This window comes from Geotrypetes seraphini, chromosome 7, assembly GCF_902459505.1.
Source record: "Geotrypetes seraphini chromosome 7, aGeoSer1.1, whole genome shotgun sequence".
Lineage (NCBI taxonomy): Eukaryota > Metazoa > Chordata > Amphibia > Gymnophiona > Dermophiidae > Geotrypetes > Geotrypetes seraphini.
This window is the reverse complement of record NC_047090.1, coordinates 107890855-107914469: the sequence shown is the minus strand read 5'-3', so window position 1 is coordinate 107914469 and position 23615 is coordinate 107890855. Positions and strand designations below refer to the sequence as shown.

Here is a 23615-nt window from a genome sequence, read left to right as displayed (position 1 = left end):
GTGAAATGTTTATGTGGCACCCTTTTTGTGAAATTCACAGCAGTGCCCTGTAAGGTGCCCTCTGCTCTGTTGCCATGTCTGGGTAGCCAGTCCATCACATTGCTGGTCTCTCCCATGTCCAAAATGTCTTGTTCTGGGCATTTTGGACTTGGACAAATATTTGGACAAGAATGTGGTATAAAGATAGACGTAGTGGAGGTCTGGACGATCAAATGCCTGGGCGTAGCCCCAGGTATGTTAGATGGTGTCAGGTCAAAAGCGCGCCGGGGCAAAGGCGCGCCCAGATAATTGAGCGCAGCGCGGAGGCGAGCGCCACTCTAAATTACTGTTTTTAGGGCTCTGACGGGGGGCGTTGGGGGGGAACCCCCCACTTTACTTAATAGACATTGCGCCGCATTGTGGGGGTGTTGTGGGGGGTGGGGGGTTGTAACCCCCCACATTTTACTGAAAACTTAACTTTTTCCCTGTTTTTAGGGAAAAAGTTCAGTTTACAGTAAAATGTGGAGGGTTACAACCCCCCAAACCCCCATAACGCCGGCGCGATGTCTATTAAGTAAACTGGGGGGGTTCCCCAACTAAACCCCCCGTCGGAGCCCCTAAAAACTGTAATTTTGTGCGGTGCGCGCCTCCGCGCTGCGCTCAATTGTCAGCGCGCGCTTTTGTCTTTCGCGCCGTTGTCTATGAACCATGTTAGAAAGATTGTGAGCCCACAGGGACAGATAGGGAAAATGCTTGAGTACCTGACTGCAAAAACCGCTTAGATAACCTTGTTAGGCGATATATAAAATCCTAATAAACTTGAAACTTGAAATGTACAGATGGACAATTTTTTTTAAAAAGTATATTTTAGATGTATTTTTCAAGAACAGATAGTTGTGCCTGCTGACTTTGGGCGACTAGCGCCCAACATCCAAATCAGACTTAGACGTATGTTTTGATTATGTCCCTCTATGCCTCTTCCTTATAGGCACCCCACCCTACACAGGTCTGCAGCGGCAAGAACAAGTAGGAAGGATGATCAAACCTTCCCTTTCCTGCCATGTCTCCCCCAACTCTGGAAGCTACAAGAGCCCTGTGCATGTCACTGCTGGCTCTGCTCGTCTACCCCCTCCCCCTCCATTATTCTAAGTCCCCTCTTTCCTTCCTGTTTACCAAGCCCTTCTTCTTTCCATTGGAGTTCCTTTCTTTATTAATTCCTGTAAACCATGTCGAGCTCCACTTCTGTGGAGATGATGCGGTATATAAATTTAAGGTTTAGTTTAGTTTAGTTTAGTTTACTTCTTCGTCTACCCTTCCTACTTGTTCTTGCTTCTGTAGACTCATGAAGGCACAATGGAGGTATCAGTGAGTGAAGGGGAGAAGAGGGAGAGAATGATGGGGAAATTGTGGGGTGAGGAGATGAAATGCAATGATGGTGAGGGATGGGTCTTATGGGAGGAAAGAGAGACGGACAATACTGGATGGAGAGGGGGAGAAAGACAGAAGGGCTCACAATCAGGGCTGCATCATATGCCTGCCCCCCCCCCCCACACACACACACACACACTCTTCCCCGCCACATACCTCTTGAAATCTTCACCAGCAGTGAGCAGCATCTCCTACCTACTACTTGCACCTGCCTCAGTTCTCCCTCTGACATCACTTCCTTGTCCTGCATTCAGGAAGCGATGTCAGAGGGAGAGTTGAGGCTGGCACGAGCAGCAGGTAGGAGATGCTGCTCACTGCTGGTGAAGATTTCAAGAGGGGGTGAACAGAGAGAAGGAGAGGTACCGGAGCCTTCACCAAAATGGTGCCCAGGGCGGTCTGCCCCCTCCACCCCTTGCTATGCCACTGTAAGTTTGATGCTATTTGATTGGAAACAACCAAAAGTACTGCCTTCACTGCAACTTTCATTGGTAGACTGCATTGTATCAGGTATTTTCCGATGTCTCTTGTGAAAAAAACCCAGGCACTATTGGAACCAGCAGCAGTTTCCCATTACATTGATTTATTCGGTATGAACTATGGTGTCCTTAGTGTTTGCCACCAAAGTCTCTCCTATCTAAGTAATAATTGCACCCTAGAAGTGTGTGGTCAGCTCTACCCTCTGAATGCTATCCGTCCATGCAATGTGCTGCGGCGGCAAAAAAGGCGAACAGAATGCTAGGAATGATAAAGAAAGGGATCACGAACAGATCGGAGAAGGTTATCATGTCACTGTACCTTGCCATGGTGCTCCCTCACCTGGAGTACTGCGTCCAGCACTGGTCACTATACATGAAGAAGGACACGGTACTACTCAGGTACATTAGATAGATTGTCAGCCCACCGGGACAGATAGGGAAAAATGCTTGAGTACCTGATTGTAAAACCGCTTAGATAACCTTGATAGGCGGTATACAAAAACCTAATAAACTTGAAACTTGAAAGGGTCCAGAGAAGAGCGACTAAGATGGTTAAGGGGCTGGAGGAGTTGCCGTACAGCGAAAGATTAGAGGAACTGGGCCTCTTCTCCCTCGAGCAGAGGAGATTGAGAGGGGACATGATTGAAACATTCAAGGTACTGAAGGGAATAGACTTAGTAGATAAGGACAGGTTGTTCACCCTCTCCAAGGTAGGGAGAACGAGAGGGCACTCTCTAAAATTGAAAGGGGATAGATTCCGTATGAACGTAAGGAAGTTCTTCTTCACCCAGAGAGTGGTGGAAAACTGGAACACTCTTCCGGAGTCTGTCATAGGGGAAAACACCCTCCAGGGATTCAAGACAAAGTTAGACAAGTTCCTGCTGAACCGGAACATACGCAGGTAGGTCTAGTCTCAGTTAGGGCGCTGGTCTTTGACCAGAGGGCTGCCGCGTGAGCGGACTGCTGGGCACAATGGACCACTGGTCTGACCCAGCAGCGGCAATTCTTATGTTCTTATGTACAGCATCAGCCGAATCACATTTTTTTAAAACCCATTAATTAGAAAAGGGCTTGAAAACCACCGACCAGCCATTCACTGAATGTCTATAAATTTAAAATCGTTTGTGGCATACCTGGAATCGCCATAGGCTTGTTCATTAGTCATGATGCAGTGCAAGGCCTTGAAAATCCATTCGCCTCCTTGCCTAGGTTGAGTGGCAAGAGAGCCTAAAAAGCAAATAAAAGACCAAAAGGAAGAGAAGGGTGCCATGATTTGTCCCTAATCAGGAATCTAGGGACAGGGAGATAAGAGAAAGAAGATGTATTTGGCCCTATTATTGAAAGGTAGGAAACAGAAAGAGGACAGTGGCAAGCAGACAGAGGAGGGTGAGAAGGCTCCAGGGCAAATGGGAGGAGGAAAGCGGATTTCGCCTGAATGAGATATGAGAAGAAAGAGAGTTGTACGGGGGTGAGGCAGAGGATAGCACTCTTATACGCCCACTACCAGCCCTCCCTTTCTCTCCCAAAACCAATTATGCTGGGGGGAAGGGGAAAGTAAGAATTCAAGGGGAGGGGCTAGAAGTGTATTTTCCCCTTGGCAAGTAAGGCCTGGAAGTATTTTAGAATTTCCTTTCATGTTTGATTACATCCATAATGGCCAATTTACAAGTTGATTGCATATGCATTTAAATGAGATTTAGGACCAAAATGGATTCTGAGCAGTGTCTGAGCCGCATTGATAAACAGCAAGAAGAAGGTCAAAAAATAGTCCAAGAGCTGCCTGTCTGGTGGTAACAGACGGCTTCTGTGAAAACTCCAACACTTTCTCTTATACTTTAATCTCCATGGTGTGGATAGATAACTGATGGGTTGCACATGGTGAAATGCTTCTCCAAGGGAGAAAGAGAGAGAGAGAGAGAGAGAGAAAACCACTAAATGCTAAATTGGCTCCCTGCACTGTGTTTTATAAATATGTCATGCCAACATCAACATAGTCCACATACCTCTACACAACGACAGACTAATTATTGTTAAGGCTTGAGATGAAAGAGTATCAAAACTAAATCAATCTCTTAATGCTCCAAAAGCAAAAGCACCTATATTTCAAATGAAGGCTCTATTTTTTAAGAGGAGAAAGAGCAGAAGGAAAAATAAAGGTGGGTAAAAAATAACCATTACACAGAAGAGAAATGCAGTAGATCTCTGCCAGTATTAAATCTAGAAGTGAAGGCCACCACCTATTTCCATGGGAAGTTGGACATAAATTTCATTAATGCTTATATTAGTTGAATTGACTTCAGAATTATCAATAATGTTTAAAAAAAAAAATCATACTTAACAGTCCAACACTTTGTATAAAATTGTCATTTATATGGCATGGATCCATACGTGGAAAAGTTTCAGGCAAGTTTTTGGACAGAAGCTAATTTTGATGAGCTTTAGGTCAATTACACAGGATTGGGGATGCTATGTTGTCGGTAGGGGTATGAACCATTGGAACATTTTGTCTTGCGTTTTTGTGTATCCAGAGCAGGCTTTAAGAAATTATTGAAACCACATTTGTTTGTGAACACATTTATGTAATGTAATATATTTTAAATCATCATGAGAAGGTTTGTGATAATTTAATGATTTGGATCTATACATTCCGATGTTATTAAAATGATATGCAGAATTAGGTTTTATGATAATTATATTTGTATTGTCAAACTTTTATGCATGTTTCTATGTAAACTGTGTAGATTGTATGTGGTATATAAACTTTTTAAAATAAATAAATTTAGGGGTTGAAATTCAAAAAGGTTTAATGGAGCAGGAGAGGCTCCTGGCTAGTTTAGGTATGGGCCAAGGGCAGAGATAGGGCACAATTGTTTATTGTTTATTGAAAGCTTCCATACTGCTACTAATGACTGGGGAGACAATTCAGAGCGGTTTACATGAGCACAGTGCCAACTTAGCTGGTTAGCAGCTATATTCAGTCTACTAACTGACCAAGCACCTGCATAAAGCTAGGGCTTCCTAGGGTCTGTGGCGCCCCTCCCCCACCCTCTTCCCCACCTTCCCTGCCACACGCATGTCCCCTTCCCTTTTCACGTACCTTTTTAACTTCTCTGGCGAGAGCAGTATGCCCACGTCGGTGTAGGCTTGCCCTTTGATGTCACTTCCTAGGTGCGGGTCCTGGAAGTGACATCAGAGAGAGTGCCGACACCAACGTGGGAAGCAACCTTGTGCTGGGGAAGTAAAAAAGGTACGGGGAAGGAAAGGGGGCTGCGCACACATACAGCAAGTAGAGGAGCAGGGGTGGGGGCAGAGAGGAGGAGAGGTGCCATGCCCTTAGGAAGACCGTGCCTGGGGCAGACCTCCCCCCCCCCCACCCCGGCACCTCCCTTACTATGCCATGTCCTAGGGTTGCCAGATATCCTCTTTAAAAAAAGAGGACACCTGGCATCGCCTCGTTTCATCCCCAGTCCTGCCCTATTCTGCCTCCAGCTCCACTTCATTTAGTCCCCAGCCCTTTCCCCATCCGAACCTTCTGTCTTCTTCCTCAAAGTCTGTAGGGCCTCTGCACATGCATAGACGTCAACGTGATGACATGCGCACATGCATAGGTCATCATCGTGCAGATGTCCACAAATGCACTGAGAACCTCCAGAAGAGGGAACGTCCAAAACCCAGACAAAATGCCAGGTTTTGGAAATCTCTCTCGGCACCCGGACAGTCCTCTAAAAAGAGGATAAGTTTTGGTTTTCCCAGATATCTGGTAACCCTATGCTTTCCCAACTTCATGCAGCAACTTAGTTGGGCACCAGTCTGAATATTGACAGGTGCCCAATTAACTTTCGGGTCAATGGATAAACCCAGATATTGAATACCAGGAACCACGCATGCCCCAGCATTGACTATCAGGGGTTACAGTAGCTGGCTGGAAATGGCTTGCAAACTGCTTACTGTATTTTTCAGTCTATAAGATGCACCTGACCATACTTGTAGAGGAGGAAAAACCAAGAAAAAAAATATGGTTCAGAATTTTTTTCTTGGTTTTTCCTCCTCTACATGTAGGTGTGTCTGGTGGTCTGATGCATCTGGTGCTGGGAAGCCTGAAGCTTGCAGCAGCCCACAGCCCCCCTGTACCTTTTTTAACTGGCGGTGGCCAAGCACGGTCTCCTGCTGGACGGCTGCCTTTCTCATTGCAGCGCAGCTCACAACGCAGGAGCGTGACCTCATGAGAACTGACCTCAGCCAATCACGGAGCGGCACGGGATCAGGCAGAAAGCGCAAAGGTCACGCTCCTGCATTGTGCGCTGCTCTGCAAAGAGAAAGGCAGCCATCCAGCAGGAAACTGTGCTGGACCACCGCCAGTTTTAAAAAGGTACTGGGGTGGGGAGGTGTATTTGCTCCATAAGATCTACCCCCCTTTTTGGGCTTAGGAAAAAGTGTGTCTTATGGAGTGAAAAATACGGTAATTTCCAAGTTTATTAAAATCTTGCCATCCCACACCATGGAAAATCCTTCTGGGTGGCTTACATTCTAAAAGCCAATAATACAAACAATCAATACATTTAAACAATCACATATACAAAAAAAGAGGACACCTGGCATTACATCGCTTCGAACCTAACGGATTAGCGGTATATAAGAAATAAAATTACATTACATTACATATACAAGAATTTAAGGTTTAAAAGGAGAACTAAAATTTTTATAGTATAGAATAATGGGGTGACACAATATGATAATCTTATGTTCTACAAGACTTCTCCTGTGCAGTTAAGCCTATATCACAATTCTTTTATAATAACTTACTAATGTGGGCAGAATATTGATCCCTTAAACAGTGGTTCTTAAACCTGTCCTGGGGGACTCCTCCAGCCAGTTGGGTTTTCATGATATCCCTAATGAAAATGCATGAGGCAGATTTGCATATAACAGAGGTGACAGACATGCAAATCTGCCTCATGCATATTCATTAGGGATATCATGAAAACCCAATTAGATGGGGGTCTCCAAGGACAGGTTTAAGAACCACAGCCTTAGTATGTATCCCTCTGATATTCAAAGCTATTTAACTAGCCAGAAATAGCCACCAACTGGTTAAATAGCGTTTAACCGGCTAACCCTGAATATTCAGCACAAGGTAACTGATTATCTCTGCTGAATATTCACAGTTAACAGCTAAAGGTTAATCAGCTATATTGCTTGATAACTGGAAAATTCAGAACTGACTGGCTAAGTTTATTGGCCAAATCGGGCCGTATAAATAGCAGCCCAATCTTTGGCCGCTATTAACTGGCCAGTGATGATATTAATTTAGCCTGTTAGTGCCAACCAAAAAGAATCTAGATATTCAATGCCGGTCATCAGACATGGCATTGAATATATGGACCTACTAATGACTGCCGGACACTGCTAGATTGCCTCCTGTGGTCTGAATATCAATCCCCAAACATATCACTTTTTTTAGGTTTTCATGCACACTCCAATGCAGTCATGATAGACGTAGATGGCACACTTTTTAAAAAACAGCAAGTATGTCCTCTATGAAAGTAGCATGCAAGACTCGATATATCTGCTTGCCTCCTGAGTATCTCTATTAAAAATGCACTTCAAAAGAGCTCTTCTTCCAATGGGAATATGAAAGGGGCTTACAGCTTTGATAACAAGAACAAAACCACCAGCAGGCAGATGGTTAGAAAATCGGATCAAAGGTCTTACTTGAGTGAATGATCCATCTTCACTGCATTCTGGAATAAAAACAGCCTCCTGTGGTTTCTTCGCCTGTTCCAGTGCCTGAGCCCTCTCAAGTCGACACTTGCTTTGGCCAGCATCTGCAGAGGAACCACACAGGCCCAAATTCTCAATGTTACTTCCATGAGATTTTAGAAAGAACATGCAAATTGGAATTGAGACGTCCAGCTTAGGATGTGTCAATTTCCACTAATATTTTGGAAAAGGATCTGCCAAAGTAGAGAATTTCATAAAATATATTAAGAAATGGACATGTATGTTCTGTGTATGTGTGGTAGAAACACCCATTTTGCAATTGTCAATGTCTATGGAATCATCATGGTAACATTTGCACAATTTGTTGGCGTTTCAGATCACCTACCAAAAAATAAGGCAAAGAGGTTATCATAGAAAAAGAACCAGGAATGGGAATACCAATAACAAATACCATAAACAACCCAGTTCTACTCCAGTGGCCTAGTAAAGGGGGGGCGGTCCGCCCTGGGTGCCGTCTTTGTGGGGGGCGAAGGCATCCGTCCTCCTCTCCACCCCTGAATCCTTCCCAGTCCCCCCCCCCACCACCACCCCACCGTACCTCTAGTTCTTCACCGGCGAGAGCAACAATTCCAACCTACTGTTCGCACCAGTGTCGGCTTTCTCTCTCACATCACTTCTGGGACCCACACCTAGGAAGTAACATCAGAGGGAGAGCCGACACGGGCAGCAAGTTGGTGATGCTACTCGTACCGGGAAAGTACGGGAGAAGGGAAGATGCGCGCTTGCACAGCAGGAGAGGCAGAGAAGCGGGAGGGCAGGGAAAGGGCTCCACTGCCCCAGGCGCCTCTCACCCTCGCTAGGCCGCTGTTCCATTCTAAATTTGTATCTTATATTTTAGGCATTACAAGTGCTCAGAAAAAAGGTTAATGAGAGACCACACTGGAGTCACACCCCAAACAAAACAATCTCTCCTTTTTCAATCATTGCACTTAAAGCCATTTTTCATGGAACTGGGTTGTTTATGGTATATGTCTGCTGTTTTAGAAACATAGGGGTCAATATTCAAAGCAATTTAAATAGCCATAATCAGTGCTGCTGAAAATGCCCACTTACCCCATAATTCTATAAAAAGTATCAAAAATTGCATGCATAATTTTGGTCACGTACCCAAATTATGAGCGCAATTTAATTGAATAAAAAGCTAATTTGTGCTGATTAATCAGTATTTTAACAAGAATTCATTGGCATTAATTACAATCGATTAAGGGTTATGCATGTAAATTTAGGCACAAGATCCACACCTAAATCTGGAAATGAGCGAGTCATGGGCAAATCGGTGGCCTTTCTTTAAGTTACGCACATAATTATAGAATCGCGTCCTCCACAACTAAATTTAGGCATAGGTACCATATTTTCACTGATGCAAATGGCCATGCCTAAATGTAGTCACAGTTCCTGGATGTAAGTGCTATTCTGTAAACCACGCCTAAGCACAGTTTGTAAAATAGCACTTTTTGGGCTCCATTTTTGGAGGCACAATATATAGATTTCAGTCCCTAATTCTTAAGCCAAAACCAGCATCTTTCTGGGCATTCCGGGGGTCAGTTAGTGACAATATTCAGTCCTTACCTAGCTAAGTCAACCGTATAAAACACAATCCTTTGTTTATATGGTTCATCAAAGGTTAATGCTGTATATCCCACTTAACCAGCTATGTTTTAGCCAGCCACATATATGGATATTCAACGACAATACCCAGACATGGCCCTGCTCTGAATATCAGAAAATAAAGCTAGCAGCGGTCAGCAAAATACTGCCCACCACTGGCTGAATATCGCCACATGCATGTCTCTGTTTCTCAAGTTGTCACAAAGTCTGATATAATTTGTCAATATTGCTTTCACAAGGCACAAAAACAGAGGGAGATCAAGGGGGTGACCTTTCCTAATCCTTCCAGTAGAGCACTGCACCTTTATATAACCTAGAAAGCCATGGCAGCAGATATAAATCCCAATATTGTAGAAAGATTTATGGTCCACTAATCAGTTACATAAACAAATATGTGCCTGTTAGTTTCTAGGGAAGATTATAATATCTCATCCAGGTTCAGCTTTCTTGCCTACTTACACGACACAAGACCAAGGCTAATGAGAAATACTTTTATTATGAAAATAGAAAAATATAATTCACAAGCCAGCAGCAATAACTAATTATTGTTCACAAAATATTCGATTACAGATATGAAACTCAGTACATAATTATCACAACACACTTGCTAGATAAATACGTAACTAATTCTTACACACACTAAACAATTCCTTATAATAACAATTCCTGATTAGCAGCAATCTATTACAGTTATCACCAAGAGTAGCTTTACAAACCTTATCCTATATCACAATAGGGTACTTTATCTAACCCCAGCTGATAAGATAATAGAATTCCGTATTCTCACCATCCAATTAGGCCTTAGCACAGAATCAGGTGAAATGGAAGACATCTCTCCTCAGCTTAGCAGATATAGAAATCCTTCTGTTACAGGAACAAGAGTTCATCAGCCACTGGTGCAGCTATAATTTAGGTTGGCAGCAAAGATTTCCTTGATGTGATGGAATCTAGGTCTGTTTAAAGTCCGATTTACTCTCTCTGACAGAGAGTCACACGAGGTAACTGTTCAGGTCTTAATTATTATAAAAGAGGTGCGTGGAGAACACCTGTGATGAGATGCGATTTCACCCACATCCAAACACAGACTAAATTATAATTAGCACCTTTTCACTTGGATCTCGTCAGATGACCTCTTCGGACCAATCCAGAAACAGAACTTAGATGAATAGCCTTTCTGTATAAAGTCTCGTACAGGCTAGGAGACACAGGCGCCTTCAATAGATAAGCACAGCATAGGAGTATGCCTCCCCCAAGATTCACATGGGAAGATCACATAGGCATAACTGGATGTCCTTGACTAGAATACAGTTCTGGTACATACCCAGAATGCATCAGGCAGAAACAGCAAAGATGTGTTCTTCTTTCTCTTCTTGTTAGGTTCAGGCTGGAATGATTTCTTGCAAATAATGGTTCAGGCTTGATGTTGTCAGAGAGGCCTAACCTTCAGGTGCAAATAAGGAAACACCCCTACAATATATATTTCAGGAGACATAAATGTACATTTTTGTTTGAAATAAGCCTCATCCTAGTCCCGCCTAAAACACATTTAGCCCACCTCCCTTTGCAATATGCACATATTTGTGATCTGGATGTGTATATCCCAGATTTCAAGAATCTATGGGAGAAGAATAGCCTTTTTCCCTATAAGTACTGCAGCACATTGAAGAAAAGCTGCATATCCAGTAGAAGTAGGGGAGTACAAAGAAAAGACATCGAACAGTATGTGTGGCTCCAAATTCACACCACACTGCCAAAGAGAGGAAATGGCTGTAAGTAAAGAGTCCCAGAATCGTTGTACCAGAGGACACATACAAAACATATGGCCCAAAGTGGCTTCCCGACTACCACATTTAGGGCAGCGGGAGGATTGCGCCATTCCTGCCAAATAAGCCCTTCGAGGGGAGACATGAAGGCGGAGAGCAAATTTATATTGAAGCTCTCAACAGGTCACATTAACCATAACCAAGTTTCCAAGTTTATTTACAATTTGATATACCGACCATCAAACAAATATCTGGACGGTTTATAATTCTTAAAATTAGACTAAAAAAAATTTAATTAAAAAAAATAGAATACAATAAAATAAGAGAAAATAAAGACCATACAAAGACAAAGATTAAGGACAAAGTGGGTACGGAAGGCACTGAGGGAGGGGAAGATTTAAAATTACAACGAAGTCAAAATAAAAGTAAAAGGGAGGTAAGAAGGGGAAAGGAGAGAACAAAAGGAGAGGGGAGGGAGGTCGCTTTGTTTTGAGTAATTAAAAGTTGAAAGAAAACAGGGACCTTATCCAGAATTTTGGTATGCATCTTGAAATAAAAAAGTGTTTAGTTTGGTTTATGATTATGTTCCAGAGGGAGGGGGCTGTGACAGAAAAGATAAAGTTTCGAGTGTAGAATAGATCTTTGAGATACGAACAGTCAGTAGGTTAAGATCAGCGAATCTCAGGGCCCGGGGAGAAGCATAAGGAATAAGATACTTATCAAGAAAAGATGGGGACATCTTTCTTGGTGGGGGAGAGTCCAAATGGTTAAAATGATGATTTTGCCTGTAGTTTGCTACCAAATGGGTATGTTGCCAGTTTATTTTCAGGGGTCCTTTTATAAGAAATTAAATAGTATCCCTACTAAATTTATTTACAAAAACCAATTTCGGCGGGTGGAGTAAACTTCCCAAATTATTATAGGTACCATCAGGCCTATATACAGCGTCAGGGTATGTATTGGATCTTTCCTGAGCTCATGGAACATCTTCCGGACTGGTTAATTCTGGAATGGCAACTTCTGTCCCCATTGTGATTGTGTCAAATTTTAAGTATCAAGTTACCTAGGATTTATAAAGACCATAGAATTTTATTCTCCACATGTCAAACATTAAAATTTATTAAAATCCTAATACCTATTCCGATTCATCAATCCACGTATCAGTCCTTGTGGTTGAACTCCAAGATTCAAATTGGTGAGTTTAAAATCCTCTGGAAGCACTGGCTGCAGGCGGGCATACGAACACTGGATGATGTGTTATCAGATGGAAAGATGTTTGACTTTTCATGACTGCAACAAAACATTTGGTTTTGCAAAGTCTCAAGTATATAAGTGGTTGCAGTTGAAGCAGGCCATTCAGAAGGGGTTCCCTGATTGGTGTAACTTAAAAGCCAAGTGGTATAAATTAATAACTGAATTTTTGAATAAAAACCAAAAACTAGTCTAAAAGACATTTGGAGCATTGAGACAAAGCAACAAATTTCTGCTACTCAATGGCCACGGATTTGGACTTGGAGGATGAGATGTACGGTGTCAGCATCTATGAGACAAACATGTTTTTTTGTTGTTGCGTAGAAGTTTTTGGACTCCTGTTAGATTACAAAAGTTAGATAGTTCTAAGTCAAATAGATGCTGGCACTGTCATCTCGATATAGGGACACTGGATCATCTGTTCTTCTTTTGCCCCTTGATACTTAAATGTTGGTGATCCATTTGGGGTCAACTCAATAAAATATTGGAAGTTCAATTGGCACTGACATATGATACAGTGCTGTTTGGTACGTTTTTAATGACCAAGAGTCCCATAACTTCATATAATAATAGATTACTTTTCATCATGACAGGAGTTGCCATGTAAATTATTTTGAAAAATTGGAAAAACTGGGACAAGTTAAACTTTAGATTTTGGTGGGAATCCTTGTGCCAAACTTATAAATTTGAACGTATGAGTGCAATACTATTGGGACATTATAAGAAATTTAAGAAGGTTTGGGACCCATTGCCAAAATTTTGTAAAGATTGATTGTTAGTTTTGCCCGTTGATTGTACACATCCAGGAAGAGGGAGGGGGAGAATATGTACTTAATTTATTTTTAAATTGTAATTTGTTTATCTTGGTCATATGTATTACTCTTGATTGTTTTTATACTGTATGAATGGGTGGTTGGGTGGGGGGGGGAAAGGGATATGTACTTATTATATGTACTTATTATATTAATTGATGGAATTAGGTGCTGTTTATTTTGTAAACTGTTTGATAAACTATTGCACTTGATGTTGGCTATTAAAATGAATAAAGATTTTTTTTTAAAAGAAAAGATGGGGTGGGTGAGTTTAATCTTAAATACCAAGAGGAGAATTTTGTAAGTAATTTGATGTGAGACTGGAAGCCATTGTGCCACACCTAACAACGTGGTGACGTGATCGTATTTTTTTGCGTTATGGATAAGTTTAATGGCAGTATTTTGAATCAACTGCAGTCGGTGGATTTCTTTTTTTGTGATCCCATGGTATAAGGAATTACAGTAACCTATGTGGGAAATAATCAGAGAGTGAACAAGGGTTTGGATGGAGGCCGGTTCGAGAATAGCAAGGACGAAAGTGAGTGATTTTGAGATCCGATTCCTATGCCGCTGCATAGCTGCGATACAAAAGTTCTGGAGAGGAGTCATGACCAGGGCTTCTAAAATAACCACCTATATATACGTGAATGTATACTCAGAAAAGGGCTTAACGGACAACACAGCAACAGAAATATGAAAGGGAAACACCCCCCCCCAAAAAAAAAAAAAAAACTCAACTCTCACTACTGCTCTCTACTTGTGCTTGATCAAATCATATACATGCAAATAAAGTTTAACAAGATGAGTGAATGATATAGAGACAAGAATTGCAGCTGCCAGAGCAGGATGTAGCAAAATTGACAATAAGCCCAGTGGTACTATAAACATTAACCAATTTATTGATGCCTCAAAAGTCTTACCAATGAGATCCCTGTTCATGAATTACAAGCAAATAGCAGGGGAAAAGATAATTCTGGGGAGTACAGAACATTTTAATGTTTTTTCTTTCTAATAAGGTATCAGTTACTATTACAGTTTCCTAGGCCTCAGCCTAGTTTTGTTGGGCCTGTGGGGGTGGAGGAGGATGAGAGAGGGGCGGGAAGAGAAGAGAAAGAGAGAGAGAGAGATACAGCTGCAAGCTTTCCAAAAAACAAAAACAAACAACCAGCACAACAAAATGAAAAAGGCAGTAAGATTGGGGATTCATTAAGGCATGGATTCTCAAAAATTCACATTAAAAATCAATGGGTCCATATCACAGCTGTTATAGTAGTGATTTTTAAAAGAGTGAGTCATTCTCCAAAAAACACTCATGCAAATGAGGTTGGCAGAGGGTAGCAAAGATTTGCTAAATTTGCATGTTTCCATCGCTGGGAGAGATGCCCATTCTCTCCCACTACCAAGCAACCACCCCCCCCCCCCCAGCAGAGGGAGAGATGTGCACTCTTTCCCGCCGTCATGCAACACCCCCCTTCAGCAGTGGGAGAGATGCCCAATTTTTTCCGCCGCAAACAATCCCCCCCCCCCCCCAGCAGCAAACTGTGTGCTGTGGTGAGATTCAGGGTGTGCCGCGACACGTTGAGAGAAGCATGTCCTATAGGCAATCAGCTGGCACCTCTCCTTGTCAGCGCCTCTTCTCATCTCTCCTTCTAGGGTTAGCATGCTCAGGGCCGCGGCTGGAGGGCCTCCGCGCATGCACGGATGTCGATATGATTACATCACACACGCACGTGACATTATCACATTGATGTCCACGCATGTCTGGATGCCCTCCAGCTGCGGCTCCATGTTTAGTGTGCCACGGCTTCAAAACTTAATCATTTTAATTGGTGTTAAATGACGCAGTAATTTAAAGCTGATTAAAATGTCATTGAAAACAATGTAGGTGCCTCATGAAAAGGACAACAGAGGCATCTAATGCCACCTAAGGTCTAAGTAATGGCCAGAAATTACTTTATACCAGAAATTACCTTGGGCATCTCTGTTGATGTGATTCTTATCAAATATAGGCACTGGGAAAGTAGGCCTTTAAAACCCTGGCCTACATTACCAGCATCTATGTTTAATGGTAGGCACGATTCTGCAGACAACACTTTAGTGTGACTGACACGCGATCGGCGGTATTTGCTAAGATGGCTGCTGATATAGGCACTGTTTCCAGAACCGGCCTTAAGGGCTTAGAATAAAGGCCCCTCAGAGATCACAGAAAAGCTGACATAAGCTTAAAAGATTAAAAACTGTTTACTACTGTGCATTAACATAGTGGAGGCCATATACTGTGTTTCCCCGAAAATAAGACCTACCCCAAAAATAAGTCCTAGCAGGATTTTCGAGGTAGGTCTTAATATAAGCCCTACCCCCAAAATAAGCCCTAGTCCCGGGATTCGCCGGCAGTTTCCTTTCCTCCCTCCCATCCCTTGTGCAGCAGAATCCTTGAGAGAGCACCCCCTCCCTCCTCTGAGCCACCCGCACCTGCCACACAGCTGAATCCCCATCCTTCCCTCCCATTGGAACCCAGTCACAAGCCCTACTTAGCTCCCTAAGAAGCATCAGGCTGGCAGCACTCTAACAGGCTGCTTCGGCTTTATCCCATGAACTCTGCCGCGATGATGTCATCAGTAACACGGCAGAGTTCATGGGCAGACAAGACTGAAGCAGCCTGTTAGAGTGCTGCCTGCCCGACGCTGCTTAGTGAGCTAAGTAGGGCTCACGGCGGAATTCCAATGGGAGGGAGGGAAGGATGGGGATTCAGCTGCATGGAAGATGCTGGTGCTCGGGGGGGTGGGGGTGCTTGCTTAAGGGTACTGCTGCACAAGGGATGGGACGGAAGGGAAGCTGGGCAAGGGTCCTGCTACACGAGGAATGGGAGGGTAGGATAGAAGTTGGGCAATTGTCCTGCTGTACAAAGGATGGGAGGGAGGTGAGGAAAGATGCTGCACATGTGGGGGAGAGAAAGGAAAGAGGAAGAATTAGGGTGAAGGAGAGGAAGGGAGAGATGATCATGTACATACCCTGAAAATAAGACCTAGTGGCTTTTTTGGGCCTAAAATTAATATGACACTCTTATTTTCAGGGAAACACGGTAATGCTCCTGGTTTCAATATACTTTCAGGCTCATCCTGCCCTAAAACTGGCCCTGCTCTGCACTTACTTGATGAAGGATCTCATATCTGCATTTAGTCCAATAAAAATATATTCTGTTTGCTTACCTGTATTTTTACAGATATTTTTCTAAAAACTTTTATCACATATAAAACAAATGCATTGATTTCCTAGGAAAACCATTTGCCTCATCCCTTCTTTGAAAAGGATGAAATTTAGCAGTGAGAGGATAATTCAGTATCTAAGCACATTCAGGGGAGAAGTCTATAAATGGTGCTCAGAGTTAGTCACTGGGAAGATTCACGCTAAACTAGTATTTCTTTATAGAATACTAATTTAGCGCAGATCTTGCGCCAACCTTTGGGCATGAGCACTTATGCCTGCTGAAACCTGGCGTCAATGATGGCATGCAAATAATGTCAGGAGGGTGCATAAATGACTCTTTCTAGAACATTACGTTGAATTTTTAGGAACGTACCTGACCTGCCCACGCCCCTCACATGGTCATGCCCCCTTTATGAGTTGCACGCTATAATTTATGCATGCATTTCATGGAATAGTGCACATAAACCCAAAGGAGGGCCAATTAATGCCAATTATTGATTGTTAACAGCTTCTCAACTAATTACTTTGTGTGTGTATCTGGGATCTGCGCTGAAACTTAGGCGGCTTATATAGTTCATGTTTGCATCATTTTTTATTTTTTTTTTGGGGGGGGTTATGGTCAGTTTTCAAGAGGTAGAATAAAAGCAGACCATCTTCAGAACAGCATGGGTCACAGGTTGATGGGTTTAGAAGAGAGATCAAAAGTGAATAAGAGGGATCTAGGGTAGAGATATTAAATGACATAACACCTTTCTAAATGCAGAAGGTACCAAAGGCTTAGAACTAGAGGTCTGCACGGGAACGGGGATCGCGGGAATCCCGTGGGTCCCGCGGGCTTCCCGCGGGAATCCCCCCTAACCCACGGGACTCCCACGGGGACCCCCCTCTAGCCAACGGGACTCCCACGGGGATGGAAGGCTTTGGAAGCAGAGTTCGTCCATATAATATAATGGACACGTCGGCCTTAGTAAAAAAGGGGGGTTTATAAGTTAATTACCTGAACAGAAAACAAAAAAAAGGGTTTCACCAAAGAGATTCCACAAGGAAAACAGCAGCGCAAACACAAAAGAAACTGTGGAATTGATGATCCTGTCAGAAGGAATTGCTGCTTTTTAGGGGGACGGGTGGAGATGGAGGTAATTCCTTGCGGGAATGGGTGGGGACAGAGAGGATCCTGGCGGGGACGGGTGGGGACGGAGAGGATCCTGGCGGTGACAGGCGGGGATGGGTGGGATTTCTGTCCCCGCGCAATTCTCTACTTAGAGCTCCATTTGGTATACTGTCCACTTATTAAAATAAAAGCCAAAATGTAGGAAATTGGGAAAGTTATGGCATGATTCTAAAAATAAGTCTATTACATAAGAACATAAGAACATAAGCAGTGCCTCCGCCGGGTCAGACCATAGGTCCATCCTGCCCGGCAGTCCGCTCCCGCGGCGGCCCAAACAGGTCACGACCTGTCTGAATCACCAGAAGGGGCTCCCTTGCCACCTTGGTTTCTCATTGAAGTCCTATCTTCCCATCGTAGTCCTAACCCTCCGGTCTTGCACATGCACGACCTGTTGGGTTTCTATACTTATTACCTGGTTAGCTTTCTATACCTGTGTTACATCCCAGCACCTCTCTCAGTATCCCTCAGGAATCCGTCCAATCCCTGTTTGAATCCCTGTACCGTACTCTGCCTGATCACTTCCTCCGGTAGCGCATGCCAAGTGTCCACGACCCTTTGGGTGAAAAAAAACTTCCTTGCATTTGTTTTGAACCTATCTCCCTTCAGTTTCTCCGAATGCCCCCTCGTACTTGTTGTCCCCTTCAGTCTGAAGAATCTGTCCCTATCCACCCTCTCTATGCCCCTCATGATCTTGAAGGTCTCTATCATATCTCCCCTGAGCCTCCTTTTTTCCAGAGAGAAGAGCCCCAGCCTATCCAACCTCTCGGCGTATGGGCAGTGTTCCAGCCCTTTTACCAGTTTCGTTGCTCTCCTTTGGACTCTCTCAAGTACCGCCATAACCTTCTTGAGGTGTGGCGACCAATACTGAACGCAGTATTCCAGATGTGGACGCACCTTCGCTCGATACAATTACAGTGAACTGGCAAGGACAGATTAACTGTTGAATGAGATTACAGAGAAAAAGACAAGTTATTATGTTGGAATGATTAGGGAGAGTGAGAATTCTGCCCGGGAACTGATCCAGTTGGTGAAGTGATTGTCTCATGTCATTAGTCCAGTTAGTAGCACAGAGTGAGGGGAGATTTAGAAGCAAATGGTTTATTCTTGGCTCTTTGAAGCAATCGTGCTGGTGAGGAGTTCACAGAGCTTGCTGGGTGAGTAGGAGATAATAGAGGACATAATATGACAATGCAGAGATATGAGATTAGGGGTTTATTTTTTATTTTGGTTGATTGTGGGAGAAATTTACATATATATATTTACAGGAAGTCCCTGAATAGTTGAAAACATTTTTAAAGAAACATTAGGCATAATATTAAAGCAATTTAAGTGAGCAGGAGCCTCTGCCAATAGAGGTCATGAGGGCCATTTTCAAGATATAACCACTAAGGACAAGAGTGAGTGGGCTTCACCTCTGCCCTCACTGCCCTGATGAACACCAATACGGTTAGGATAGACCTGATTGAGGGAGTGGGAAGGGGGTCTGATACTTCTCAAGTTGGGTGAGAGGGGCCTGAATTTTGTTTAGAGGCTGGGAAGTGGTCTGAGCCTTGTCAAGGGGTGGGAAGAGGCCCTTATCTAGGGAGCAGGGAGGGAGGGTCTGAGCCTTATCAGAGGAACTGGGGAGGTTGAACCTTATTGGGGGTGGGAAGAAGAGTGCCAGCTGATGCTGGAAATTATACAGATCCCGACTAAATATTGTAATAACCAAACACTCTTCTACTTGTCATCAGAAACAAAACAGGCATATACATGTATCACAAACACTATACAGCGACACTGCAACAAATGCCCAGAGAAACAGAGCAACCAATAAAATGATAAATGAGGCGGAAAAAGCCTCAGATCCCAACTTCCACCCTACAGAGACAGGTGACATGTATAGCAGGTTAAAAAAACCTCATAGGCATTAAAAAAGACCTCTTTTTTTTTAAAATTCTTTATTGATTTTTAAACTTTCATCAAGTGTACAGAAATTCATAATAAACACTATTAATTTGACCACTTGAACAACTTATCATTATATCCTATAAATAGAAATATAACCCTCCCCCCCACCCTCCCTCAAAGCCCATTATTCATTATAAGATCATAAACCCTACACTTGAAACCCTCCCCCCACCCAACATTAATATACAGAATGGAAAATATAAAAATTTTATTAAAATAAGGGAGCCATTAACATCTTTTTGTCATGATTAAATGCCATTTTTCTATTAATTATAAAAAAAAGACCTCTTTGTAAACTAATTAAATCGGTGCTCTGTGCAATGCAAATAAATCCACTGAAATTCCAAAGATTAACGAATGAAAGGCTTGTCACATGACGACGGCCAGCGTTTTGTTCATGGCTGTTTCAGGTGTGGGGTGTCCTTCCACCAAACAATTTTTCTTCTTAAAATGCATACTATCCCAACAAGGATCCAGGTTTCGGCATACGTGTATGCCTTCCTCAGGGGACACTCAGTCTTATTGCATGTGAAGCATAAGTTCAAATGTCTTATCAATTAAATGCGTGACGCCCAAAAATAACGTAAGCATACTAAGCATAATTCTATAAAAGTTAGAAGCTCTTTATAGAGTCATGCTTAGCACCACCTAAGTGACCTTAGGCATTGCTAGGCCTCCTAACTTTAGGCACACCCTGCTTATGCCAGGGGTTTCTTGGCCTAATTTTGTGTACCTAAGTCTAAAACAGGCATCTACATGCAAAACACGCTCATGATCTGCCCCTAACCATGCCTTTGTGGCCATTCGGTTGGGGATGGACTGGGAGGGCTTCGACAGCTGGAATGGTTTGGATGGGCTGGAGTGAGCTTTGACGGGGACTCCAGTGGATGGAACCCGGGCACACTACCGGACAGAGCTCTGGGTTTCTGGCTCAGAAATATCTAAGAGAAAGGACAATTTAAACTAAATCAGTCATTTATAGAGCGTGTACGGTTGGGCAGACTGGATGGACCATTCGGGTCTTTATCTGCTGTCATTTACTACCCTGCTATTCAAGAAATCCATCAAGACAAACTAACACGGCAAGAAGCATTTCAACTTCCCCAGATCTTACAACCTGGTTCATAGACAACTCGGCAAAACACAAAGGCGCGCGCCGACAACTGAGCGCAAGATGGAGGCGCGCGCCGAATAAAATTACAGTTTTTAGGGGCTCCGATGGGGGTTTTGTTGGGGAGCCCCCCCAGTTTACTTAATAGAGATCGCGCCGGCGTTGTGAGGGGTTTGGGGGGTTGTAACCCTCTACATTTTACTGTAAACTTAACTTTTTCCCTAAAAACAGGGAAAAAGTGAAGTTTTCAGTAAAATGTGGGGGGTTACAACCCCCCACCCCCCCACAACAACCCCACAACGCGGTGTGATCTCTATTAAGTAAAGTGGGGGGTTCCCCCCACACACACCCCCCGTCGGAACCGTAAAAACAGTAATTTTCTGAGGCGCGCGCCTCCGCGCTGCGCTCAATTGTCTGCACGCGCCTTTGTCCCGGCGCGCTTTTGACCTGACACCCTACAACCTTGTAACTAAATTATCTATCTTGTAATGACCCTGATACATTGTCCAGATCCCCCCGAAGTAACCCACTCTGCTTTGTAACTCTCCTGGAAATGTCCAGGTAACCTCTTGTGTAATCCGCCTTGAACTGCAAGGTAATGGCGGAATAAAAGTCACTAATGTAATGTAATGTAATGTACTTAGCTTAAGTACCTTGGACTAGGCGCCTACCAAGTTAGGCACCCAACATCCAATTAAGTGCAATTTACATCAATTACATGGTGCTAATTGTCAATTATTGGCACTGATTAACCCCTCCCCCCCTTTTACAAAACCGTAGCACGTTTTCTAGCGCTGGCTGCAGCGGTAACAGCTCCGACGCTCATAGAATTCCTAGGAACATCAGAGCTGTTACCGGCGTGGCTGGTGCTAAAAACCATACTAAGGTTTTATAAAAAGGGGGAGGGGGGTGTAAAGTCTATTAAACAATTAAGTTAGATGCCTACATCGGCTAGGCATGTCAATGTAGGTGCCAAAATTTAGGCAGACTATACAGAATTTGCCCGTAAGTGCTCCCACAATAACCCTGCACTAACTAGTTAGCGTGCAGTGGGTAAATGTGCTCACTCTCCACCCATGACATGTCGCCCCCCTCCCTCAAAAAATATATTTAAAAGATAATTTGCACATAATTACTGCACGCAAACAGGAAAATTATAACAGGATGTTTTAGCGTGTCCTGCAGTAAACCTTCTTCTGCTCATTTCACCTGCGTTAAAAGCTTAGCATACCTTAGTTAAAAGCGCCCATGCATTAAATAACAGAAGAAAACTTCCTGGTGGTCAAGCAACTTACCTTTGCACCTGCCCCGGTTCACCACACTGAGGCCTGGGTCCCTGCACTTGGATCTTTGGTAATCGCACATCGATTCATAGGTCCTTCCATCTGAGGCACAGACTGGTTTGGATTGGGATCTGGAGCAATGGGGGTTACACTGAAGATCCTTGTCACGATCACTTATTAAAAACTGTAAGATAATAAAAGGAACACTTGATTGTGATATTTTATAGTGTAAACTGTATTGCCATTGTCCTCAATAACCAATCAAAACATCTCTAGTCTAGTTCACTGAAAGACAGCCATGCTTAATATATGGGAAATAAGAAGTGAAAACTCATGCTTCATTTTATTGGGGAATTTTGAGAAGGGTTCTTTATAGTAAGGCTATGAACAATGCTCTAGAACAGGGGTGGGTAACTCCGGTCCTCGAGGGCCGGAATCCAGTCAGGTTTTCAGGATTTCCCCAATGAATATGCATTGAAAGCAGTGCATGCAAATAAATCTCATGCATATTCATTGGGGAAATCCTGAAAACCCAACTGGATTCCGGCTCTCGAGGACCGGAGTTGCCCACCCCTGCTCTAGACTGTGATCAAATAATTTAACTCCCACAGCTTAGGAGGAAAGGTATGAATCTTGAGTACTGATCTATTCAATATCACACCAAGCCATGATATCACTGGCCCACTTGTTTTTTAATAATTGCATAGGCTTTGGTTATCATTGTATGAACAGTTAAGATTGTGGTCAACTGTTTAATTTTGACTATTTAGAAACTCTTTTTTCTTTGTGCTCCACATCTGAGGTGTGTGCTCATGTAATTTCACAGGACACAGTTAATTTAATACATTGGTACTGAAATGGGGGAAAAGGGCACCAGCTAAAAAAGTTATGGTGCTTATTTTAAATGCACCATTTGCATCTTGGCCACTTGGGGGGCAGAAATTATCAAGGCACGGAAAAAGATAAGCTTTTACCACACAGCATTTATTTACTTATTTCTTTATTCAATTTTATAGCCTGTCCGTCCAAAAGAGCCCAGAATGGGTTACTTGTTTAAATATACAATATAACAATTTACCGCGGGATTTTGCAACCTGTGGGATAACGACCCCACAGATTGTTGTCCCATGGTAAATGAATAATGTAACGGTGAATGGAAGCCACCTTACAAGTAGCAAAATTCCAGTGGCCCAAGAGCATCAGGCCCCAACGCTATGGCCCAATGCTCCAAACCACATCTGAAAGGGCCATCAGAGCTTCCCCTCCCTGTAATATTCAGTCAGTGTGGGGATCAATTTGGTACCTTCATAAATTTGAGTCTATTCATTCCAAAGCTATGGTATTGAAATAAATGCTCATGCTTGACACGATAGAACTTTTTTAAATATAATTTGCATTAAATATTCGCACAGGCTAACCCTCCCTTTTGCAAAAGCATAGTGTGACGGCCATGGCGGTAACAGCACTGATGCTCATAGAATTCCTATAAGCGTAGGAGCTAGTTTTGCCCGATTCACAATTCGAATCGATTCACTTTGGGTGAATCGATTCAAATCGATTTGTTTGCAGAAAAAAAACAAACTCACTGCTTCGTTGGCCCCCTTAGAGACCCGTTTTGGCTTTCCCTCTGATGCCGGAGTCCTTTATCTAATGTAACTTCCGGTTTTGTGAAACCAGAAGTTACATCAGAAGAAAGGACTGTGGGCAAAGGGAGCACCGAGCGGACCTCTTTGTGTGCCTATGCAGATCGGCGGCGGCAAGCATGTTGATTTTTGGTATTTGTTGGCTAGCTCGT

General features: G+C 43.2%; 1 protein-coding gene across 3 annotated transcripts in view; it reads right to left on the bottom strand.

Moving 5' to 3' along the window:
* SMOC1 (SPARC related modular calcium binding 1) overlaps positions 1 to 23615 on the bottom strand; it is a 447006-nt gene that overhangs the window by 250389 nt on the left and 173002 nt on the right. For all 3 annotated transcript variants that reach the window (XM_033950924.1, XM_033950922.1, XM_033950923.1), the window contains exons 2-3: positions 21833 to 22004; positions 7596 to 7708 (exon numbers count right to left, since the gene is read on the bottom strand). In XM_033950924.1, the coding sequence (XP_033806815.1) occupies positions 7596 to 7708; positions 21833 to 21902 (183 nt within the window). In that variant the 5' untranslated portion in view covers positions 21903 to 22004. The remainder of the gene's footprint in view (positions 1 to 7595; positions 7709 to 21832; positions 22005 to 23615) is intronic.